The 25,774-nt window shown below is 42.6% G+C and overlaps 1 protein-coding gene across 3 annotated transcripts in view; it reads right to left on the bottom strand.

Annotated features, from left to right (window-relative positions):
* Positions 1–2,816: 2,816 nt before the first annotated feature.
* Positions 2,817–25,774, bottom strand: part of LRSAM1 (leucine rich repeat and sterile alpha motif containing 1) — a 35,206-nt gene continuing 12,248 nt past the window's right edge. For 2 of the 3 annotated variants that reach the window (XM_051980020.1, XM_051980022.1), the window contains exons 7-25: positions 24,571–24,655; positions 21,626–21,747; positions 20,730–20,820; positions 19,989–20,119; positions 19,708–19,737; positions 18,510–18,632; positions 16,905–17,044; positions 15,922–15,966; positions 15,267–15,337; positions 14,024–14,123; positions 13,199–13,286; positions 12,294–12,368; positions 9,984–10,064; positions 8,009–8,104; positions 6,789–6,887; positions 5,872–6,003; positions 5,058–5,139; positions 4,378–4,523; positions 2,817–4,173 (exon numbers count right to left, since the gene is read on the bottom strand). In XM_051980020.1, the coding sequence (XP_051835980.1) occupies positions 4,048–4,173; positions 4,378–4,523; positions 5,058–5,139; positions 5,872–6,003; positions 6,789–6,887; positions 8,009–8,104; positions 9,984–10,064; positions 12,294–12,368; positions 13,199–13,286; positions 14,024–14,123; positions 15,267–15,337; positions 15,922–15,966; positions 16,905–17,044; positions 18,510–18,632; positions 19,708–19,737; positions 19,989–20,119; positions 20,730–20,820; positions 21,626–21,747; positions 24,571–24,655 (1,863 nt within the window). In that variant the 3' untranslated portion in view covers positions 2,817–4,047. The remainder of the gene's footprint in view (positions 4,174–4,377; positions 4,524–5,057; positions 5,140–5,871; positions 6,004–6,788; positions 6,888–8,008; positions 8,105–9,983; positions 10,065–12,293; positions 12,369–13,198; positions 13,287–14,023; positions 14,124–15,266; positions 15,338–15,921; positions 15,967–16,904; positions 17,045–18,509; positions 18,633–19,707; positions 19,738–19,988; positions 20,120–20,729; positions 20,821–21,625; positions 21,748–24,570; positions 24,656–25,774) is intronic. The other variant, XM_051980021.1, reaches the window with a different exon arrangement.

Below are 25,774 nucleotides of genomic sequence, written 5' to 3'. Positions count from 1 at the left end.
GGAGCGGCTGCCCTGGAGGAACGGCAAAGCGGCCAAGGCCCCTTGTGGGGCAGAGGATTGTGGCTGTCCTGGCTTAGGGAAGTAGAGGCAGGCGTGATCCGGAGCTCCATGAGGGCAAAGCTGGATCGTGATGCTGGCGGTGAGGAAACAGTGCAGAACCCCTTGCCGTGTCTGCTCCCCTCGGTCACCAAGCTGCCTCGGCACATCCTCATCCCATTTTTGGGATCGGGGGTTTTGCTGTCTCTCCATTTCTTTTCCTTTCTCCACGCATTCTCACTTCTTATGGGGAAGAGGCCATGGTCTCTCACCTTTAAAAAAAAAAAAAACATTGGCCACAATCAATTGCCCTTTTAAAAAAGAGAAAAGACCAAAGAGTTGGGCTGGGGCAGGGGGATTGTCTCTTTCACCCACCCCATCCCCAGCTACTCTGAAAAAAATGATCCATGCCTTCCCAATACCCAGACACACACACACCCACACCACACACACACACACACACACCCCTTGGGGAGCTGTAGATTCTCTGACCACGACAGGGACCTACTAAATGCTTATGGACGGGCGTCCTAAGCTCCTGCTGAGACGCCTGCGTCTCGGGCCTGTGACTCAGAGGATCTCCTTATCGGCTTTGGCCTGGCCCACATACGGTGCACTCAGGGGTGACCTTAGTCACCGCGTCCGCTCAGTCCGAGTCTGCCTGGCTTTTTAATCCATCATTGTGTGTTACTTTTGGCACTGCAGTTGACTTCCATTTTTATCCAATCCTTATTCCTGAAAAGTTACTCTGGATTTGGGAAGGGTGAGATCATGGCGAGTCCTTTGTGAACGGTGCTAGAATTCATCTGTACTCACAGACAGCCCCTGACCAGTGACCAGCGATTTGATCATATTTCCCTTCTAAAAGAGAAGAAAATCAGAGGAGGAAAAGACTGGCTTCTTCAGGATGTGGCTTGGAAGCAGGCCAGGGAAGGAAATTCTCCTCCTCCCCCCTTAGTCCCTCCCTTCCCTCCCCCAGACCCATCACATCCTGTGTTGGAGCAACCAGCTTCCTGAGGCTGGGGGCAAGTAAGGGGCTGGTTCACATTTCCATCCTGGGCAAGAGCCTTGGGAACATGGGAAGAAGCCAGAGGATCCCTTCAAGGCAGTGCAAAGCCATGTGGCCTAGTGAGTGCTGAATGTAGGGTCCTGGAATCAACTCTCTGGACAGCTGATCCGTCTAAGCACACTATGAATCTAACCCGGTTCTTCTACAGACACATTCCGTTTTTAAAAATGCCTTGTAAACTTTGTTTTCTTTTTCTATCTGGGGTCCAGCCTGAACCATTCAGGACCCCCTTAAAGTGCCTTCCCTTGGGTTATTTCCAATCTGCCTCTTCAAGATATTATATTGAAAATATTATACAAAATGTTTATGCTTGTACTAAATAAATGCTTTATTTAAAGCCAGCTCCACTGTCTGCTGCTTCAGAGGAGGGAACGAGGAATGAGACATACTAAGATCAGTAAACTCTTTGTGGAAGAATCAGGTGGGGAAGAGATGGGGCATACCTTGTTCTAAGTCTTGGATCTGACCTATGGGGAGAACAGAACCTGGGACTGTATAGCAGTGTGTGTTGGGGGATGAGGGGGAGAATCTTTGGTGAACAAGGCATGAATGGAGACTCTACCTCCTGCTTCAGGGAGTGCCAGCTGCCTTTTCTAAGGGAGTAATGTATATCAACCAAGAATGAAGTGTCTCCCTTGGGAAAAGGCCATCTCCTTACATTTTTTTAAAAATATTTTTGATGTTTGAGCTATCCCATATATTTCCTTAAAAAGGAAAGAAAAAATAGGGGGAAAAAAACACAAGTGATGTACCAAGAAAGCGCAATGTGTAACATCTGTGGCCCGCTCCACGAAGATCTCGGAGGATGCCTCTTCTTTGGAGGCCATCTTATTTTCTAATTGTGTTGGTTATTTCCTTTGTTGTTTTCAGATGGGGAAGGCTTTGGTGGAGGCCGGGGCTGGCCTCCCTCCAGGGTGCCAGGTAACCCTGCAGTGTGGCTCCTCCTCCCAGAGGGCAGGAGAGGTAGGGAGGAGCAGCTGGGACCCCCCCCTCAGTGCCCGCCTCCCGCACTGCGGCTGTGGGCAGGTCTGACCAATACCTGGAGGCCAGGCCCTGGTACATCCTGAGAGCCTGGCACCCTCTGGTGGCCACAGACCAGGTTTCCCATCTGGTTTCCTTCCCCTCCAAGGCCAAAAATGCAGAGAAAGAATCGATGGTAATTCATGTAAATGATCATGGGGGAACAAAGTCAGAGGGACCACCGAGGGGGCTGGCCCTGGCCTGGCTTCTGGGCCCTCACTGACGTCCTGCTCTCTGAGTTTGCAAGAAGCCTGGGCCTCGGGCCCTGCCCTCCTCCCTAAGCAGTCTGTGCCCTTTGCTTCTGCTCTGGCTTTCCTGAAGTTAAGCCCTGGGGGCCTCCAGCCAACTCCCCTGAGGCAGGAGAGAGGACCACATCCACTCTTCCTTTTAGGCTAAGCCAACCCTCAGGACTCACATGTGCCAAGGAAGAGGGGAATCAGTTGGGGTGTTGGGCCTGGCTCTGGCCCTCAATGGCCTTGGCTAGGTCACCCCTCTGAGCCCAGACTTCTCCATTTTAACTCACTGTCTGTAAGCTCCCTTCTGCCTCTGGTCCATTTTTCTTCTTTCCCCATCTTCTGTTTCAGATTTATTCTTGCTGTCAGCTGTTTTCCTACAGGGAAAATAATCTCGACTTGCCCCTTAATCGGGACTTTCACAGCAGGGTATACCAACACAAAGACAACTCGGGCACTGAGGGTGGGAAGGTGGAAATTTATTTGTTTTGAGACTTCGCTCACCCCCTGCTCATGCACTGCACTGGGGAGCCAGAGGTATAAGGGACAGTATAGCAGCTCTACCTACTTGAACAAAACAAAGCATCACAAGGGAAATGGATGGGGCTGGGTGTGTCTTCCTGCCTCCCTCCAGGTGCAGCCCTGTTGGCCGCCTGCGCTCAGTCTGCAATGTAGATAGCCACTCCCTTGGATGTACCCCAAATGCAGAGCTGGGTCTCTAGAGGAGCCTCACTTCTTCCAGGAACAATCCCTTTCCCAAGCCTCATCTGGAGCAGGTTGGTCTTTCTGGGCTGACCCCTGCACCATATACTTTGGATAATGGTTCGATCATCTCATACTGAACATCTCCCAAGAGCCCACAGCCCAGAGGTTGGCTGTCCACTTCAGCATCCACCGTCCGTGCCTAGGAGAGCATCCTCCTGAAGCAGAGACGTTCAAGGGTCAGAGGTAAAGAGAACAGTGTCATTTCCTCATTTGGTCAGGACCAACCAGAAGTCTGGCCGAGAGACCTTCCGAACCTTCACTGGGTCTTTGAAGCAAAGATGTAGAGCAGCCAGATAGACAAAGGATGTCATTTCTCTCCCTGGGCAAGACCAGCCAGGAGTCTTGCCTCCAGTGAACCGTTAGCCCTCCCTTCCCCCATAGACTTTTCTATGTTCTACATAAGGCAGGGCTTTTAAGACCCTGAGGAAAAGGCCTATATTGATAGTGGGAGTAAACCCCAAGTTTGTGATGGCACCGTAGGTCAAAATCTTCACCTCCTAAAGGCTCCTGTGTTGCTACTAGAGGCAAGGGAACAGGTAAACTGACCCTGTTCTTCAGTCTCTGTGGGAACTGTTAAGGACTCTGCTCCTGTTCTGAGGTGAGAATCCTTAGTATCTCCTCTCCCAACATCTCTGACTCCTGTTTCTAGAAGCACCCTGTATAACCAGCCTCTTCATGGGCTTGGTGATGAAGGAAGCATGTATAAATTAGCAAATTATTTATCCCAGGAAGAAAAAGTGCTTGGCAATCAGAACCCATCCTCCCAGCTAGTGAGAAGGGAAGCTGTGAGGAAAGGGCCACATGCTATCTCTAATAGGGGGTTGGACGGAGGAGAAGCAAGGGCCCTAGCCTTATACCAGCAGCCTGGTGTGTCAGGGAATAATGGTGAGCCGTTCTGGGTCTAAGAACGGGCTACTCCCCAGCTTAGCCACTGCGGTAGATGCGCAGACACTGCACGATGTTCTGGCGACACAGGGGGCAGGTTCGAAGGGGCTGGCAGCAGATTTGACAGCAGCAGACATGACCACAGTTGAGGAAAATCATCTGGGCCTAAAGTTTAGAGAAATAGATAGAATGGGCATCCTCCTAGGCTAAAAGCCATCCCCAGAAACCCTAAGGCAAAAAGATAATTTCCCACAAGGACAAAGACATTTAAGAACAAAGACACTTCGTGCTTATTGCCAATAAAATAGGACTGAAGACCAAGATGTACATGCTTGAGGTCCCCCCTACCCCGCGTTGGCCAGCCCATACCTCCCGTTCCAGGCACACCACACATTCTGAAGCCTGCACGTCCGGCTGTGCAGGGGGTGCTGTCGGGGTCACAGCCTCAGGGGGCTCTTCTACAGTGGCAGGTCCTGGGGCCTCCAGGCCCTCATCTTCAACAGACTGCAGCAACTCTGCATTGCACCAGACAAGACACACTCAATGTTCACTGTCAGTTAGCCAGGTGATTTACAATACCCAAAGTACTTTCATATCTATGATCTCACTTAACCCTAACAATGTTGTGAGGGGTAACAGGTAAAGGGCAGAAAACAGAGCTCCAATTTATAGGTCAGGAGACTGAAGCAACAAAAAATTAAATGGAGAGAGGATCAAGCTTTCTGACTCCCAGGCCAGTGATGTCTGCTCTAAGCCACTTTTCTGAGGATGTAAGTTCTTAGCTGACTACCACTGTAATAGAGGAGTAATGTGCAAGGAACTTAAAACCTAGATTCTGGTCAAAGTTCTTTCAAAGAAGTTTGCGACCTGACTCATTCTACAATTTTCCACTTTGTAAAATGGAGATGAAAACCACTATTTGTTCACCAAACCAAACAGCAGTCAGGCATCTGAAGAACAAGATCAGGAAGGCATTGTAATATCAGGTGCTTTCTCTTGGGAAACATTAGTGTAATATACTTATTTCCAGATTCCCCAGTTGTCAGTACCTGGCAATGTTTTCGCCACATCCAGCAGCGCCTGGGCTCTCCTAATCAGTGCATGCTGCAGGCCAGTTTCAGAAATGCCCATCTGGACACAAGGAGAGAATTTCAGGGTGAGACGGGATTTTGGAGATTACCTAGTCGGAGATGGGTACATGTCTGGGAGCTGGAAAGCTCCTCTTGGGAACCACAGCCCTGCAGAAGAATTGATGCCCCTTCATGCAGAAGAGTCCTCTCTCTCTGGTCTAAGTCCTGACCCTAGAAAACACCATTGCTCCCAGTTCTGGCTTTCTGCAATGCTTTCCCCAAAGCATGGAGAGGATATAGAGTACAACCAAAAGGGCCAAGCTTCCAGTATGCTAAAACAGGACCCCTGTGGGCTAAACCTAGCCACTGCATCATGACAGCAGTTCATGTGGCAATGCGGAAACATAAGGCTTTTAACGAAACTGGAAAAGACTGAACACCAGAGATTCCTGGTGATAGATGAAGGTTGTATGTGTAAATAATTGGGAGAAAGAAGCCTGATGTGGGTCACTGATAAAGGGAGAAATGCAGATTTGCTTGGTTCTGGTAGAATTTAAGTAGCTTGTAATTTCAGGAGGTAGCACAGAATCTACCAAACTAGATTAAAGTATATTCCATGGGCACAAAGAACCCAACAGACATCTTATTCAGATAAACAGCCCTGCACAACTACAATACACTTGCTTAACGACAAGCCTGGTTAAGAATTTTTGAAGAAGGTGAATAAGGACAGGGTTAGAATGATTACTCTGCCTCCCCCATTCCCCAAATTGCATAACATCCCATTCCCTACATTGGCCAAATCATTGGGGCTCATGTGGCTCAGCATATCTAGTGATACTCGATGGTGAGCAAAGATGGGCAGATAATGTTCGGCTGAAAGTTCTCTCAGCAGGGTTACCAGCTGCTGCTCCAAGCCCTCTTCCTGGGGGAAGGCAAAAATAATCCAGTTAGATAAGTGATATCAAACATAAAACATCATGCTGACTTAGAAAAGCACAAATTAACAACATCTATATTATATTGTATTTTTACTTATTTTGTTAAACTATTACACTTTAATCTGTTTCAGGCCACACTTGAGGCCTGTGGGCCTATGTCTCTGAATTGGTTCACAAAGGGACATTTATTTTGCAGTGGCTACCAAAAAAAAAAATGGGAGAGGCAAGGGAAGAAATTTTCATTTCATAACCAAGACCCCAATCTCCTCTGACTCTTTGAGAACACACATGGGGCACATTTTGAGAACAAGAGAAAAAAAAATTCCATTTCAAAATGTTTATATCACAGCCATTTAGGATTCTGGAACCTAAAGAAGCAGACAGTGAGGTCTACATTTCCCATATAAAAAGGAAAGAATTCATCTATTATGATAAACATGATAAACACAAATTGACAGCCCCTCAAGGCCAAAGGAAAGGCAAACTAGCACATGTAGGCAAAGCTAGCACAAATTTGGCCTCTGGGAGAGAACACTGAAAACTACCACAAAGGCATCTGAGAAGGAACTTTTGCTCCTCCCATCCAATTACTGCCTGAGCTTGCCAGGGAAGATTTGACGAGGTTGGCAAATAGGACTTGGCTGCATAGAACCAACAGTGGGAGGCTAGTCCCACTTTAAAGAATGACAAATGTGGCAGTTTAAAAATAAAGAGAAACATAATCTTAGAACAAGAAATCTCCCCACTTGTAGGTATTGCTGGTCTTTACCTGAAGCTTTAGGGACAAGGGCTTCTGATTTAAAAGGCGTTGATACTGAATCAGCCAGTAATTTTCCTGTGTAGCTTCATTCTTGGCTTCCATCTCCAGCTGCCAAAAAAGAAGCAGGCTATTAGTTCCAAATCAAGACATTAACTGATCTTTTGACATAGAAGGAACACTAAGGAACTGTCATCAGATGTTTTCAAGGACTCATCTTTCCAGCTTGTAAGAAAAATATTTGCATTCATTCAAGATAGGGACCTGGGATAGCATAAACAGAGAGGACTGGCAGTGGAGAGGCTACAGGAAGGCTCTACTTCGATTTACTGTGCTCACTTCACTAGCTTGTCTGTAAGTAAGAAAGGAGGAGCTAAGGGTCATACAGAGAGGACAACAGCACTTTGATAGAGAGATATGGCATAGGGATTACCAGGTTGGCCTTTTACAAAAAGGAGTCAGAGGGAAGCATCCACCTGATTTCTTTGAAAATAGCTCTTTTGTCCAGAGTAGTTTTCCTTGAAGGATCATCCCAAAATTACTCACCTCAAATTTCTGACCAACCTAACATGCAAACCAGTCAAACTATCATCTCTGGAGAAAGGATTTTTTTGTAGGAAAATGTGGTTAAAATGAACGTGAAGGAGCAAAATATTAGAAACAAAGCAGAAGCCCTTTGAGAACTGAATAAACTGTGGTCTATGAATGTTATTTCAAAGATATAATAAATGTGAGAAATTCAGGAAAACATGGGAAGCTTTACATGACTTGGTACAGAGCAAATTAAGCAGAAACAAGAGACAATTAACAATGATAATAACAAGGAAAATAAATCCTACCCAAAAACTCAATTTTGATAAATCCAATGAATGTTTGACCCAAAAAGTCATAAGACTACAGATACTGAATGTGGCCTATGTGGACATAGTCAGCTATGTTGGTCAGTTTTGCGTGAGTATTTTTCTTTGTTATAAGAGGGTTTGGCAAGGAAAAGAGGAAGGGTAAGCAGAGAAACAATTATAACGTAAAGAACAAAAACCAAGAATGTTAATAAAAGTTAAAAGTGAAGTGAATGCTAAGGGCAATCTTGATCAGTGTACTTTTTCTACAGTGCTTCTGACCCGGCCTGGGCACTGTCCTAAAGGACGGACTCAGGCCCATGTTCATGGGAGCAGTGCTATTGGGGCGGAGGGCAGGCCCGCAGAGGCGGCCAAACAAAGGGGGAGGCTCACCAAGATGCCTTGGAGCTCCTCTTCTCGCTGGCTTTTCTCTTTGAGAAGCTGCTGCAGCAGGGAGCTGAGGGCCTGGCGTTGTTCTGAGATCATTTCCTACAACGTACAAACAGACTCCTTTTCCATACTGCAGGAAAATGCTCCGGCTCAGACTGATAGCCACTCATACATGGGGAATTGGAGGGTGTTGTCAGAAGCCGAAATCACAGACATTTCTTCAGAGATTACAAGGAGTGCTGACAGGAACACCAGACACAGCCATGTCTCCTGAGTTGTGACCCCATTCACCTGTCCCTTCTTCCAGCAACCCCTGCTCTACCCCGAAATCTAGCTGGGGTCCAGGTCCTGACAAAGAGTCCTGGTGGCCTTTTGCAGCCCATCCACCCCTACTTTTCTGGGATTCTCCGCTGCTCCCACTTTCTCTGAGTGCCACAGCTGGGCACGGGGGTCTCAGCGATGGGCTTAAGTAGAAATGACAACCTGCAGAAAAGCCAGCATTACCAGGCAATGTGGTTTGACTGTAGAGCAAGACTATAAGTAGAGCAACTAGGAGGCGAACCTGTTGCAATTGTTTCATGGCTCACACTCTTCTCATACCTAGAAGTGAACCCTTGGGAAATAGCTAAAAAAAGACCCTGGAACGAGCACACTTCAGGCTGGGATGGGAACATCTGAAACAGCAATTGCTTCTATCATTCCCCTTCAAGGAGAGAGAGCTATAAAATGTTAGATCTGGAAGAGACCTTAGAGATAATCTAGTCCAAGCCCCTCCTTTGCCAGATGAGGAAACTGAAGTTCCAAGCTAGGAAATTGCCTGCGTCAGTGTGGCCTGGAACCCAGGGTTCCTGACTCCTACTCTGATGTGCTTTCCGTTGGGCCAACAAGGACTTTCTGACGACTGGCAGAAGGCCAAGCACAAGATTCAGAGGGGCAGTTTGGATTCATGGTTACTCCAGGCATTTTCCTGGAGGCCATGCTGAAGAGAGACATAAAGATCAGCATTCAAAGGGACAAAAAGATAGAACAAGTGTAAAGATTAGCTGTCTGGGTCACAGTTTAAGGAAGTCCAGGTCCAGGGGCATGGGGCACTTGAGGGCTCTCCTGTCAGAGGACAGCTGTTGAGGTAAAATGTACTTAGAAGGGACACAGGGGTCACATCCCTTGAGACCGGCCTGAGCTTTTCCTGCTCCCTCTCCTCCAGCACATCCCCCCAACATAAAAAGTTCTCCCCTCACATGACAGGATGGCAACAAAGTAAGCAAAAGCTGCAGGCCCAGAAGCATGAGTTAAACACATGAAGGGCCCAATGGCTGCTCCATTTTAAAACACAAGATGACCATGACAATGACTTACATTTCTATAGCGTCTGAAGATTCACAGAAGTGTCCCCTGAGAAGGGGCTTTGAGATGGAAACTCGCCCAACTCCTGCCCTTCCAGAAACAAGCTGTCCATCCCACCTCTGCCTGAACGGGGGTCAGAACAACCAGGGGTGGTGTTTTCCTGCCTGCCTGGCATCACCAAATCTCCCTACACTTGAGTCTGAGTCATGGTTGGGGCCATTACAGCGTATTAGAAGGAGCCTTGGAACATCAAGTCTTAGCACATAGAACACAGAAGGCTAGAATTGGAAGAGACCCTAGAACACAAAATCTCAGAACAGAAAGAGCTGAAAGGGATTTTGGAGATTGTCTGGGCCGACCCCCTCCCTTTACAGAGGTGGAAGCTGAGGCCTCCACCAGAAAGAATAAAGGACATGGTCAAAAGTGTCCAGTGACACTGGGGCAGATCTGGGATTGGCCCCCAGAGCTCCTCACTGACATTCAATAGCCTTTCTCCCACAGAACTTCTAGCTCACACATGAACTGCTTTGGAGGCTGCAGAAAGCCAAAAGTGAAACACACGGGGTTGAGAGATCCCCAAGCAAGACCCATTGCAGGTGGAAGGGATGGAGCCAGAGCAAAGAACCCTACATACCTGCAGTGACTCTGTGTCCAGGGTTTTCCTCTTTAACTCCAGCTGTGTCAACTGCAATAACTCAGTTTCTATTAACTTAATCTAAACAGAAGATGAGACAGTGTTTTTAACTTACATTTACCAAAGATTGATTTACTCTGCTGTAGAAAACAGCCCTAAATGATACTCCAAGTACGCCTTTCTGGGAGAGGCTGGAGTTTCAGGATGATGGAAATTCTGCTAAGTTCTTTTAATTACCTCATAACCAAGTATTCTCTTTATTGCTCAGCAAAGATGTCCCAGAACTATTACTGGGGCTCTTACTAGCCTTCCCTCTACCTGTCAAACCCATCCTGCACTTCCACTTTAGCTAAATTGTCCCTCCCAGGAAAAGACTTGTGTTATGCTAAGAAACACAATAAATGCTTCTTGGCTTTTCCTATAAGACACCAGTTCAGAAACTGCTAGGAGACAGCTGATTTGGAATATCAAAATAACCCTTAATTACAATTTCTCAAAGTGGAAGAGTCTCCTTTCAAAGCCCCCAAGGGGAAGCTTAGAGTTCTAAGCCAATTGGGAGAAGGGGAAGTGCAATGTGAGACAGAGGGTCCAATTCAGCCAAGACTACTCCTAACTTGTCACTCCCCAGCCAGCCATGTGAAATCACACAAAAGAGCTTCATGTTGGGCAATGTGGAATTTAAATTAAACTGGTAAATAAAAAAAGGAAGTTATATCAGAAAAAGAAAAGATCATGCAAGGATGTGAAATTTGGATATGCTTAATGATGATGCAATGAAACTTTCAAATAATCAAATAATAATCCCTTACACTTTGCAGTTTACAAAGCACCCTGACATGTTCTCATGCGATCTTCCCAGGGTCGACAGGACACTATCCCTATTTTACAGCACCTCAGTTCAGAGAAGTAAAATCATTTAATCAATTTTACCTTGTTATCAAGGATAGAGTCAAGACTACAACCCAATGTTCTTTCTTTCTCTTTCTATCCCACATCATTTTCTTTTTTTAAAAGTTTTATTGATACACAGTGTTCTTTCCAATATCTATACCAGGGATGGCAAAGATTTCCTAGCTCCAGTCCTCATTCATCAGAATGAATCCCAGAAATATCTCTGGAATTTTCCCAGTGGATAGTTTTAAATGAATGAAGGAGTGGGATTTTTCTCAGCTCACTAGAAGACCTAATGGGCCTCAGCAAAAGTTGGCATGAATGATGTAGGGGATGAGCCTTCACCATTTATATTATACAGCAGACGGGCTTTGCAATTACGGACAGGTTCATTTTCAGGGCAGTTCCCTCCCACACAACATCTGGTAGCAAACAGTTCTTCATTGCCAATAAAGAGTTTAGGGATACTAACCAGCCTTGCCCTTAGTATCACAGTGAACTTTACTAACTCAGAGGAAGCTCACTCAGGAGTATTACTCTTCCCTTTAGACTGGGAGCTTTGAGGTTATCAAATGAAAGGCTAGGTAATGGAGACAGCTAATATGGAGCAGGCCCTGGGAGCCGTTACTCTTTTCCCCTAGTCAGCCACGGACTCAGGCTCTGAAAGCTCAAAGGAACCTTAGAGATCTAATTCAACATGGCTAATGTTTTACTTGGTTATGCACATTTATTACAAAGATTTTGTTTTCTTTTAATCATGGAGGGGAAGGAATAGGAAAGGAGAGAAGAGGAAATTTTGTTTGTTGGAAAAAAATTAATTTAAAAAATTACCTTTTCCAACTGATTTTAGAAATTAGGAAACTGAATTCTTGAGAGCTTAATGAGTCAAGTATGGTTACCCAGTGAGTTACAACTAGAAACTTGACTCCTACTTCAATGCTGTTTCTATCTATGTTATACTTTCAAAATTCATGACCTTTTAAAAAAATTTTCCAATTAAGTCCTGGAAAAAAAAACAAAAATCAATGTAATGATGAATGTAAAATCATAAAATATTAAGTCTTAAAGGTAGAAGGGACTAAGAAGTCATGGAGATCAACCTTCTACAACATCCCAGGTGATCATTAACCTCTTGTCAAATACTGACAGTTTTGAAGAGTCATTAAAGTAGCTCTTAGATTTCTCAACAGTTCTAGATGCATAAAATTTGGGTTGGGAAACTGCCTCCCTGTAATTTATACAATCCCCATTCTCTTGCCCTCTGGAGCAAGACAGTACAAGGAGATTCCTTTTTGAACATGATGGCCCTTGAAACATTAAAAAACTGCAATGGGATAAGGTTTCTCTCTGCTGAGTGAGAGGGTGTATACAATATTTAGAAATCCCAAATGGGTTTACCTCTGGTGACCTGGAGCTCACCTGGTTTCTGATCTGCCTGTGCATGAGATCTTTTTTGAGTTGAAGGGCTTCAAAGGCAGCTTTCTGCATTTCACTCTGTAAAAGAGATTGCATTGTTTAGTCAAGTGGTAGAACCATTTTTCCATTGAGGTTTTTAAGCTTAGAGAAAAATTGAAGAGGACACATACTTAAAAAAAAAAAAAGTAGAGAATTTAATTTTTTCTTGGAGAAACTTAAAATGCTCACTCATTGGCTTTTAAAGTTCAAAGTGGGGACCTTCAATTTCACTAAGACAGTTAATACTAAAATACATAATGGGGAAGACAAAAAGGGAAAAAGGAGAAGAGAAATCTAAGGGAAAAGATGTTTAGGAAGAGAGAAGAGATAGAGGTATAAAGAAAAGGGAATGAGAGAGACGGAGGTAGGAAGAAGAGTATAAAGAATACCTTATGAAGTTTTTGAGGCCAATTTGTAAGTCTTTGAGGATGTGGAGGGACAGCCTACTATCTCCTCCCCTTTGAATTGGTGTTTGGATAACTAACCACTGTTTGTAATTCACTGTCCCTATTCTAAGCCTGCACCTCAAATAGCATCCATGCTACAAGGATCAGCTAGAGCATCCCAGCAGAAGGCAGAATTCATGTGAAGACAGTGAATAAAAAAAGCCCATCCAGAGGCCCCTGGTAGATTCTCCATCCCTGATGTTTAACATAGGTATAGCAGTGAAACTGTTAGTCATACACTCTCCAAATCCTTCAGAGAAGAGTTTCCTTTGGAAGACAGTTTTTTCCCTTCCTAACAGACCAGCATGAAGCTTAGCTTTCTGGCAGTTTAGGAGCTTTCACCAGAGCTCTGGACTCCAGCCTCCTTTTTGGGCCAACTTCCAAGCTTCAGGTGACAGTTGTCTGCTCAGCTCCCCAACCCACCTCCTGCAAAATCTGGCTGATGGCTTTGTTTTGATCCATCTGCTGCCAAGCCAGGATCTGCTGGAATCTTTCATCCATTTGGGCCATGCTGCAAGAAAGACAGGTGAAATCCAAATAGGAAAAAAAGAAGAAATGAAAAAATAGCCAATGTAAGTCAAAGAAATTGCATGTGTGTTGTCTCTAGCAGAGAGGGAAAAATTTAGGTTTCTTTTTCTCGATAAATGTTGGCCATATGGTTCAGGCTTTCCCGAGGCCTTGTTTCCCTACCTGTCTGCCTTGATTGATCTGGCTGGTTTACTAAAAGACCTCAGACTCTGAAGTGCTACTAATAACTAGGAAGAATATGACCCTACCTATTCCTTTGGTGCTTCACACTCCTAGAACTGTATATAGCTTCCAAAGGACTCCTTGGATTTAAAAATATCATGGTGATGCACACAACCCACCAGCTTAGTTAGGGTGAACAGACAACTAGAGTACCATTACACAAACACTAAGGGAGGGATCACAGGACTTTGAGCTGGAAGGAAAATTTAAAATTAGCTCATCCAATCTTCATTTTTAGAAGTGAGGAAACTGAGGCTGAAGAGGAAAGATGGCTTGCTTGGATGACCCTGTCACTAACTAGTGGAACAGGAAGTTGAATCCAAATCTGCCTCCAAGGCCAGTGCTCTTTTAACTACATCTCAGATCCCCCAGTGAGTTTGTGCTTGAGAATGGAAGCGAGGATGCAGACATCTCAGGGACTAGCTGTGGGTTGCTGCCCAACTCCCCTGCCCTGCCCAGCCCCATCCTTCATTCTTCTAGCATTCCTTCAGATCTTACCTGGAACAAGCTTGCTTAACCAGATTTTGCTTTTGAGACTCATAGGTCATTTGTATGAATCTATTCTTGCAGCTTTCCGTCAACATCCGCTGCATGGCAGCTGGGGAAAACATCAAAGACTGGTCACAGTCTGGTCAAAGACTGGTCATCTTTCAGGATGGTTTGGGACACTTTTCTCAAGAGTATTTAATTTTTCCCAATATATGTAAAGATAGTTTTCAACATTCCAAAATATCCTTTTTTTTTTTTTAACCTCTGCCCTTTCTTTATCTCCCCCCTTTCCAAGACAGCAAGCAATCTGAAAAAGGTTTAATATGTACAACCCTTTTAAACATACTTCCACATAGGTCATAGCTAACCTTGTTAGCTATTCAGCTTGTTCAACAACTCCCAAAGACCTATCCTGTTACATAATTCACATAATATTTATCTGGATAATCCCAAAATAGAGGTGGAATACATGAATAAATATAGTATTTAGGGAAGCCAGGTTAATTGTTTTCTAAAAATTGCTTGGTCCCCAAAATTCTAAGTATCCTAAAAAAGTATATATACATTAACCAGTATCACATCCCTGTCCTTAAGTCATCCCAATCTCTTTACAGACTCCACATTTAAGTTTCTCTGGACCAAACCTACTGGCTTGCCTCAGACAGGAGGATGGACCTATTCCAGTAAGAACACTTCATAGAGAGAATTTTAAGATATCATTGCCCTCAGAAAATCTAAACCTGAAATAGCTCTAATGGGACAACATGGAGCAAAAAATCAAGAAGCAGATATTCCAAAAAAAGTAATTATTTTAAGAGGATTACATTGGTCTTCTCCCCTGTATTGCTTACAAATTTGAAAATATTAACAATATATAATACCATGTGCTGGCTGAACAAAACTATGCTAGATGCTGGATTCTAAACTGAAAATTTAGTATTTTAGACATAAAGTAATTGCCTCATTTCCTTAGACTAATTCCTAACGCACAATTTGCATATTATTTCAATTAACCAGGATTTTGACATGTGTAAGCTTTCCCCCATTACCCTGAATAATAAAGAGTAGGTTATATCTCCCTAGGAGATGACAGGAAAGAGGAAACTAATCAGCCTCAGAACACTGAGTATAAACAACAATCATAGTTTTGTTAAGTAAATCTCTGTCAGTTGCCCAACATAAAATCTTTCTATATTCCATGTAACCAATGGTTGTATCAATAAAGGACTCACCACCTGCCTTTAAAACTTACAAGCAATCTCTCTTTGGCGTAGATTCTCAGTCTCCTCCTGGGTTATGGCCATGAGTTGTTCCATTTTTATCCTGGAAAGTTTATATTCATTCAAAGAAATATAACATCAAATCTAGTTACATCAGATGAAGCTGCTCATTGGCCATCCTAATTAAGCACCTACATTTTCAAAGTTCCATCAGTAATTAATTCCCTTAGAGAATGAGAGGTGCTGAAGAGTTAATTTTCAAAAATCTCACAGTAGGAAAAGTGCATTAATTCATGGACAGAAGGGAGACCCTGCCAATTAACTATAACTACTAATGATGGAGAGGGCCAGATGTTGGTGTGGATTAATGGTAGCAGTTGAAATGGTAGTGGAAGATTCTTGATAGTATTTTGGGAATCCAGATGATCTAAGAGCATAAATTTCTAGTGGGTATTTTAAAACAATCTGAAGCTAGTAAGTAATTAATATAATCATTTCCCAGGGGAAATGGATTCTCAGTAGGATAAAATAAAGTAGACATCTAACCCCCTACTTTTGGGAATTTTTTTTGGTAAAAGGCTTTGACCTAATTCTCATAGTTCATAGAAAGTAAAGAAGAAAGGAAGGGAAAAAGAACAACTTGCCCTAAGTTAGTTCCAACAAGCTTTTGTTAAGCTAAACACTTACCTTTCATTTTCTAGTGACTTCAAGATTTCAGAATTTTTCCTTTGTCTGTGGAAAAGATCAAAAGGTTCCTCGGAGTCAGATTATTTTATTTTTGCAAGAACCTGCTCTTATATCCCTGAGATTCCTGAGGCACCAGGACTGGACACTTAGTCAATAAAGACTTGTCACCTAAATTATATGATGATTAACTGTAATAGACTTGGCTCTTCTCAACAATGTGGTAATTCAAAACAATTCCAATAAACTTAGGATGGAGAATACCATCCATATCCAGAGAGAGAACTATGGAGACTGAATGTGGATCGAAGAATATTTTCATCTTTTTTTGTTTGCTTTTTCTTTCTCATGGTTTTTTCCCCTTTTGGTCTGATTTTTCTTGCACAATATGACAAGTATGGAAATATGTTTAAAAGGACTGCACCTATATTTAACCTATATCAGATTGTTTGCTATCTTCAGAAGAGTGGAGGGAGGGAAAAAAATTAGAATATAAAATCTTACAAAAACAAATTGGGGAAACTATCTTTGTATTTGAAAAAATAAAATACTATTGAGGTAAAAATAAATAAATAAATAAATAAATAAAAATTTAAAAAAGACTTTTCCTAAAGGAGATAAGGCAAAGCCAGCTCTCAGCAAAACAGCAAAAAAGAGGAAATTTGTCTTCTGAGGCTCTTCCTTTCCCCATGCTGTGACATGCTCCAGAACACCTCATTTTGTCTCAAGGGTCCACTGTCTTTATGATAACCTAGACTCCCTACAGTTTCTGCTGTCAGCTAGTTGTTACTTTGGAAAAGCCCTGATGAATAAATCGCTCTACAATGATAATGATATAAAACTCTTCTGAGGCAATTGCATTTTAAAGGGTTAATGCCTTCACCCAAAGAATGCATCTTGATGGCAGAATCATAGGCATCCATAAATCCTGATGAGAGATATTTGGGGGCACGAGAAGGAGGATTCTGGGAGTCCGGGAGACTTACTTCTGATTATCTTCAAGAAGCCTCTGAATCCGGCTTGAGATACTTTGCTCTGTTTGCTTCAGTTGTTCTTGTAGACGTTGACGCTCTCCATCCAGGTAGCGCTGATGCTCACTCAGGCCCTTGTCCAACCGAAATTGCTCCTGTAGCAGAAAGCAGAGCACTTGAGACAGAGAAGCTTGCAAATCCAAGGAGTGAGAACTCCCATTCCTCCATAAGTTGAGATGCAGTTGCTTTTAGGGTTAGGGATGAGGGAAGGACAGAAATAAGGAGCACATAAATATCTCTATGTTCACAAATCCCTGTCCTTTGGGAAGATCTCCCACTGCTTAAAGGAAACAATGGTAGCGGAAGAGATGGTCTAGAATTTTGTTATGCTCCGCCAGAGATTGATAGCACCTCAGCAGAAGTTGGGCTCAGAAGGGACCTTAGATGATTTGGTTTAATTCCCTCTTTGGTTGTAACTTATTTTTTTCCCAAGTTTTATCAGTGCCTTTTCTTTTTTACTCTAATTGTTTCCCAAAGTGCTGCTACCTGACTGAACACTGTACCAGAAAATAGTTGAGTAAAAATGAGTAAAAATGACAGATAAAACAGGGTGGTGGGATGAAAGAGCACTGAAGTCAGACACCTTGGGGGAGGGAGGGAATCCTGACTTTGCCACCTAACTGTGAGACTTGGAAAAGATGATTTGCTTTTCAGTGCCTCAGTTTCCTTCTCTGTAAAATGAGAGGATATGATTGGATGACCCCTTCCAGCTTAATGTCTAGGATCCAAATAACTATATGGGAGCCACATAATCCCCCAAGAGGGGAGAAGTGTGAAACATCAAGTCTTCTCCCACTTCACACACATTATCAAGATTGGTCATTGAAATCAATCTGGGTTTGAATGCTCCCCCCCATCACTTTGTAATAAGGAAACTGAGTCCCTGAAAAGGTGAAGCGACAAGGTCACGCAGATGACCGAGCAGAGTCAGGATTCACAGCAGTTTCTCCCACTCCAAATCCAGGACTCAGGGCATTCTACACACCCTCATCCCATGTCAGGATCACGCAGGGTTGGGCAGGCAATCTCCGAGATGTCACAGATGGGGACAAAGTTTAGAAGGTGTTTAAATAAACTCCTGCTTGGGAGAGAGAGAGGGAAATCTGACCGAGTCTAAGCGGTGCTAGAGTGGAATGATTTTAAAACTCGGACCTCAGCCAGGAATGTGGTCAGTCCAAGTTACAATCTCTGACTGATGTGACTAATGACACTGCCAGCCAAACCATGGCAGGATCCCTCCCTCTACACTAAATCAAGCCTGTAACTGAGAGAGATGTGGTCTCAAGTCAGTCCTGGGCACAGTCTAAACCTTGGGAAATAAAGTCACCAGGAGAGTTCTCCATGCCACAAAAGCAGAACTTCTCTCTTAGTCATCTGGAATTCCTAGGCCAGGGCAAACATGGATTGCAGAGGGGAAAGAGAAAGTAGTCCCCAGGGATCGGTCGCATGAGCACAATGCCCTCCCTGCCAAAAATGTCTCAGGAGACCCAACAGAGTCTGGCCAGCCCCATGCCAACAGCAACTACAATCTGGTCCCCCCCAATCCTGGCTGTGACACACCTCTTTGACGGTCTGCAGGATCTCATCCTTTTGAATATTGCTTTGTTGGAGGAGCTGGGCGTGTTCCCGCTGCCCGATTTCTAGGCGACGTTCAAATTCTAATTTCTCCAGCATTTTCTGTTCCTGAGGGAACAGAGATTCATGGCAAGGATCATGGCAAGAATATGAAACGAGCTGCCCCCCCCCCCCCGAGGCCAACATAGAGAAGACCAAATCCCAAGCCTGAATCTCTCTTGCTAAGTGTGGCAGTGCCTGGCAGTGGGTGACAGACACAGGGAATTTCTGGGGCTGTGAATCAGAATGGCTAATGCTCCACCCTGTGAAAACCAAGCTAAAACCTAACACATCACCTGTCCTAGTTCTTTCATATCCAAGAAAAGGTCAGGAGAAAAGCCGAAACTACAGGAGAAAAATAATACCTACACTTTTACAACCCAACTTCTAAAGAATTACTGAGAGATAAAAAGTCTGCAGGGGATAGAGAAATATTTGGTTTGGGTGGTGTATCAGCTTCTTGGTTGAAACAGTCACAGCTTGTTTTAGCAGAGGGCCAGGCTAAATCTGGTCTGCAGCAGGAAACCTTTTCTACCCTGCCTGATAAGAGGACTTGGATTACACTTCTTCAGGAGATAGACCCTCTTCTCTATTCTCAATGTTTATGTGTAGACTGGGGCCAATACAGCTTAGCTCTCCCAGTCCTTTAAAGACTCTTCTCAGTGTTTATGTGTAGACTGGGGCCAATATAGCTTAGCTCTCCCTTTAAAGACACCATGAGGGTAAACAGCAATGATAATAAAGCTAATATTTATGTACTTTTTAAACTTAACAGAACATTTAACATACACTATATTGCCTGAATACTACAGCTGCTAGTACACTCATTTTGCAGATTAGAGAAGGAACACTTGAAAGAGTATGACTTGCCCAAAGCCCCAATAATTAGTAAATATCAGAATCAGCAATTGAAAACAGGTCCAAAATCAGCACTCCTTATCTTCTCTGTTGCCAAACCAGCAAGATAGCACAGAAGAACGGGACTGCCAATTTTTTTCAAAGACAATTATTATTTCTAAAAAGGAAAATCATCTCTTCTCAGAGAGAATGAAATATTGGGTTTTTCTACATATCCACCTCAACCCTCCTGTTTTTTTCAGGCTTCCATTTTTCAAAGACATAGGATTTCTGCATGCTTGCTCACCTTTCTCTTCTCATAATCTAAGAATTTATTCTGAAAAACAAACAAAAAAAAAAAGCAGTTGAGAAGAACGGGAGTTGTGGTCCAAGGACCACAGCAGATCCATCTAAGGCTCAGCTTTAAAGCAGTCTTTGAAAACTTGAAGGAATTAGTTCACGACAGAATCGACCAGCACTAGGGCTTCTGCCATGCACCATTTTGGCAGGTGTGGCCAAAGGCCATTAGCCCCCTGAATATTTAGGTCTGGAAGGGAAGTGTCTCTGAATCAGCATGCTAACCCTCACCTGCCACTCAGTCTCTTCCTTTACATAGCTGCAAATTAGTCCATCAGTACTATCCACTGAAGTCTCTCCTCCATCTCTTTCCAACACTGGGAGCAAATACTGGGAGGGTGGATAGTACTCAAGCCCACATTCTGAAAAAGAGCAGAGCAAGGTCTATCAAAATGACAACAAAGGGCAAGGATACGGGCCAGACCAGACCTCCCAGCTGGTCTTGAAGCTAAACATCCTATCCCACCACTTTTCTATTATCCAAGATGGATTCATTTTCTACTCAGAAAAATCTTTCTGACAAATGCAAGTCTCCCACTGAGATCACTCAGCCCTCTTTGCCTGAGAACAATCACCCGCATATATGTCCTTAGACTGAAAAGAACACAAGACACACAAATTCTAACAGGGACCCAATTTTGTCAATGGAGGAGAATATCAATATGGATAACAGAAGCAAATGAAGCCCAAGACTAAAACAATTATTGACAGTATTTGAATTTGGAATAGACAGTGGATGGGACAATGAGGAGAAGGGAGACAAGGCATCTGAAGTGAGCTGGAAAAGATCTGGGCCAGGAACTTGTGATTTTGCACAAAGCCCCTGACATCTGGCCATCGAGGGAATAAAACACAGCAAAAGGGCTCAAAGAAAATACTGGACATGTCTAATTTCCTGTCTGATGCCTATATTCATATTTAAGAGTTTCAGGGAGTGATAAAAGCACCAGAAACCAAACCGCCAATTTTTACCTTTGCAGAGAAACTGTTGAATGGCCTTGGTACCCATACCACACACATCCTCTGGGGGGTAAACCATGGATGCAGCATCAAGGCTCAGAGTCTGTAAAACATCAGAGATAGAAACAAAGCCTCCAACATATCTGATCTCTTCCATTCTTCCAATATTTATCAGCCTGAAGCTAGTTCCCTAGAACTTCCCCCCCCCCCAAAAAAAAAAAAAAAAAAAGAAAGAGAAACCTTGCTCTACCAATGACAAACATCTCTTGGGACTGTCTCATCATTTCATGTCACACTCCTCTATTCAATAAACTCTAGAGTTATTGTTTTTTATTAATGCTATAATCAAAGATACACTCATGTCTGGCATTTAGAGTCCTGCCAAAGCCCTCACTTACTTTCCTAGCTTCATTATATGTTACTCCCTTTTAAGCATTTTATGGCCCAAACAAACTGACCTTCCTGCTGTTGTTCCTCACAATTAAAACTCTATATGTTTGCATAGGCAGTCCCCCATTCCTAGAATGCATTCCTCCCTCATTTCTGTGTCTCGGAATTTCTAGTTTCTTTCAAAGCTCAACTCAAAAGCAACTTTCTGTAAGAGGCCTTGTTCCCCCATCCATCCCCACCACCTGCTACAGCCTCCCCCTCCAAATTACTTTGTGTTCATTTTGTGTATATTTATATGTGTATATGATCCCTCCCCTAAGGACTGTAAACTCCTTGAGCACAGAGACTGTTTCATTTTGTCACTGCATTCTTGGTGTCTGTCACAGTCCCTGGCACAAAGTAGGTGCTTAATAAAAACTTGTTTCTTGATTTATTTTCCTAAAAGAAAGAGCTGTCCACTTTGTTCGTGGATAAAAACATATGGAGTACAAGTTGTGATGAACATGGCTCTAATTTACCTCTAGGGTCCGGACATGAGCCAGCATCTGAGGCAGTCTCTGTATCAGATTTTCACTGATGTCAAGAGTACGTAAGCTACGAAGTTCCCCCAAAGTGTCAGGTAGATCCTTCAGTTTGTTATCTATGGAAAAATCCCAAGCACACAGCTCAGTGCTCAAACTACTTACTGATTGACATTGAACACATCTGAATAAAGCCCCTGGGCCTGACACATCTCAGGGGTTCAATGGAGTCCTCTGTCACTTATCCCAAAACATTCAATAAATTTAACGTAACTCTCAGCCTCTAAACAATGTTGATAGCTCTAAATGGAAATACTAAAGCTCTAAATGGAGAAGCAACATGCTTTTGATCAAGCAGTGAAAAAAGTAAAAAGCTGAGTCCCCCAAACCTGACTTCCAATTCCATCTACCCCCAGATCAAAATAATTTGGATTTGAAAAGTCATTAAAACCTATGTGGGGATTAGGGAAATGTTCAACTGAGGAAAGCAATCTTTGTATCAAATATCTCTCTGATAAGGGTTTGCTATCCATGAAATACAGAAAATTAAAAGAACAAAAATAATACTGAAAACCTTTCCCTAAAAGAGTAAGGGCCAAAAGACATGAACAAATATTTTTCAAAAGGTGAAATGCAAACGATTAATAACCATATGAAAGAAGGATCAAAATCACTAGCAGTATGATAAATGAAAATCAAAACAACCTTGGCATTTTACTTCATACCCAGAAAATTGACAAAGTAGACAAAAGATAGAAATTATTAGTGTTGGAGGAGTTGTGGCAAGACAGGCATGTTAATTTACTTCCACTAGACCTATGAATTGACCATTGTGGGAAATATTTTGGAATTAAGCAAATAAAGTAATTAAAATGCTTCTACCCTTTGAACTAGGGATTCCTCTGTGAGGTACATACATCAAAGAAATATTGATAAAAAGCAAGCTCCAAATACACCAAAATATATAGAGCAGTACTTTTCATGGTAGCAACAAACATAGTAACAACATGGAGACAAAGTAGATAACCACACAATAGGGAATGGTTAAACAAACTGTAATATATAAATGGAATGGCACATTATTGTGCTATAAAAAATGACTTAGATGAAAAAATGTTCTAAATCACTATTGATTAGAGAAATGCAAATTAGGATACCTGAAGTGTATTCACTTCACGCTTCACACCTATCAATTTGCTAAGATGACAGGAAAAGATTATAATAAATGTCAGAGGGAAGGTGGGAAAATTGGGACACTAATGCACTGTTGGTGAAATTGTGAAATGATCTAATTCTAGAGAGCAATTTGAAACTATTGAAGCTAACAAGTCTATAAAACTGCATATCCTTTGATCCAGCAGTATCTCTACTACATCTGTTTCCTAAAGAGATCAAAAAGGGAAAAGGACCCACACGTGCAAAAATGTTTATAGCAGCCTTTTTGTAGTGGCAAGGCAATGAAAACTGAGTGGATGCTCATTAGTTGGAGAATGGATGAATAAGTTATGGTGTATGAATGGAATGGAGTATTGTTCTATAAGAAATGATGAGCAGGCTGATTTCAGAAAAGCCTGGAAAAACTTACATGAACCAGTGTTGAATAAAGTGAACAGATACAAGAGAACATTGTACATAGTAACAAGATTATGTGATCATCAACTGTGCTAGATTTGGCTCTTCTAAACAATGCATTGATTCAAGGCAATTCCAATGATTTGGGATGGAAAAAGCCTTCCACACTCAGAGAGAGAACTATAGAGACTGAATATGGATCGAAGCATAGTATTTTCATCCTCTTCTTTTTTTGTTTGTTTTTTTCTTTCGCATGATTTTTTTTCCCTTTTTGGTGTGATTTTTCTTGTACAATATGACAAATATGGAAATATGTTTAAAAGAATTGTACATAATTAACCTGTATCAGATGATTTGCTGTCTTGGATGAGAGGAGGTAAGAGAAGGAGGGAGAAAAATTTGGAACACAAAATCTTACAAAAATGAATGTTGAAAGCTATTTTTACACATATTTGGAAAAATTAAATACTACTGAAAAAAAAAGGAAGAAAGATTAACTCTAATGAACATGGAGACACACAGAAAGACTTACCTGAAATGCTGCAAAGTAAACAAAAGTAGGAAAACAACATACACAATGACCACACTAATGTACATGGAAAGAACTACAAATCTATCAAAATAGAATGTTTTGAAATAATTACAAATTTGGCTCTAAAGAAGGGACATGAGAAGAAGCTTCCCTTTGCTTCTCTGCAGAAATGGTAGATCTTCAAATGGAGAAGACTACATATAGCATCAAGGGTGGGTTTTTTTTTTAATGTATTCATCTGATCCCCTGAATTATTTATCCTTTCCTCATTTAAGAAAAATTATTTGCTGTAAGAGATGGCTTTTTGGGAAGAATATGAGGTAGGAAGTGGGAGGAAATCTGGACAATATAAAAATAAGACAACAACAAAAAATATATCCTTTAAAATATTTGTGGTAAATCTTATTGTTCAACACTGCAAGGCTCATCCTTGGCCACAGCTCATTTAGTATGTGGCAGCTTTTCCCTACAAAATACTTTTACTCTTTCAATGGATATCTGCTCAAGACATGTGGTTTTGTTCTTCAGTCATTTCAATCATGTCTAACACTTTGTAGCCTCATTTGAGGTTTTCCTGGCAAAGATACTGAAGCAGTTTGTCATCTCCTAGTGGATCCATTTTGTTTGGCAGAGGTTAAATGAATTCCCCAGGGTTCCACAGCAGAAATGTCTGAGGCTGGATTTGAACTCAGATCTCCTGACTTCAGACCCAGTGATCTAGTCACTAAGCTATCTATCAGCTTCCTCAAATCATGTACAGGTACTAGGTAGTTCAGATCTAACTGATCTTTACTCAGGTGAAGAGACCAGTACTGGGGAGTTTATCTTACTCTCATACCTTTCACATTGAGGGTCTGGAGCTGGGCCAGGTCCCCAATGGACTGTGGAAGACATTTCAATTGATTTTTTTCAACATTCAAGACCTAAGACAGAGAGAAAAGAGAATAAGAAGAAACTACAAGTTGTCTATAACACAGTCTTCCCAGAGTAACAACAGAGCTTCCACTGAAGGGGTTCTGAGAACTCCATAGATACTAGCGAGAGAACAGGTTTAAGATGCGTCCCTCAATTTCTCAATGCTGGATTGAACAATTATTCAGGCCCTCTGGCACACTAAGATGGAATTCTCCTTCCTAATGCTTCTTGCCCTTTTCATTAGGCATTAGTACCTTTAAAGAAGGCAAGAAAAAGAGAAATTCAAATCAGTCTTCTTTGGCACTTCTTGGCAATTGTCACCGTGTTGCCTTCTCTCTGGTCTCATGGGCCACTATCCTGCAGCAGACCCTCATCATGTCTCACTGGATTACCACAGAAGCTTCCTAAGAGATCTCCCTGCCTTTCATTTCTCTTTTCTCTGATCCATTCCCACATACTTACTACTCACCCAGTATTTCTAAATCAAAATTTTCATGATGTTACTCTTCTATACAAGACACCTCAGTCTCTATTGTCTCTCACATAAAATATAAACTCTAGTGTTTGGCATAAAAAGCCCTTGACAATCTGGTTTTCAGAAGATGCTCACATTATCTCACCTCAGGCCTGCTTGCTCATATAGTTGCTCTTCCTCTACACCCACACTCACACACCCTCTCCCTCTTTCTCTCCTTCCTTCTCTTTTTGTTCTCTCTCTGTTCCAGTCAAACTGGCCTATATCCTCTTCCTCTTCCTCATATAAATTCCCTCTCACCTCCAGCCCTTGCCCAGGCATGCCTGGAATGCCATCCCTCCTGTCTCCATTCTGTCAACTGGTGGGTTCTCATTCCATGGAAAATATTTTGCATCTCTCTGGGTACCTACTACAGGGCAGGGCAGGGAGAGTTTTGTTTTTGTCCTAGAGCCTAGGACAGCACCTGGCATTCAGTAGGTGATTAACTTGTTGAATTGTTGAATTGAACTGAACTGAACTCTTCTAAAAGAGGACCCAGTGATTAATCCTAAGAACTGGGCACTAGGCCCTCTCGGGGCTTAGTCAAACACCAGAACCTCCACTTCTCTAGCAGGTGAATGAAAACTACTTGCAAAAGCACCACATGGGTGTG

Source organism: Antechinus flavipes, chromosome 2 (assembly GCF_016432865.1).
Source record: "Antechinus flavipes isolate AdamAnt ecotype Samford, QLD, Australia chromosome 2, AdamAnt_v2, whole genome shotgun sequence".
Taxonomy (NCBI): Eukaryota; Metazoa; Chordata; class Mammalia; order Dasyuromorphia; family Dasyuridae; genus Antechinus; species Antechinus flavipes.
The sequence above is the reverse complement of the archived record's forward strand: the minus strand, read 5'-3'. Positions and strand labels throughout refer to the sequence as shown.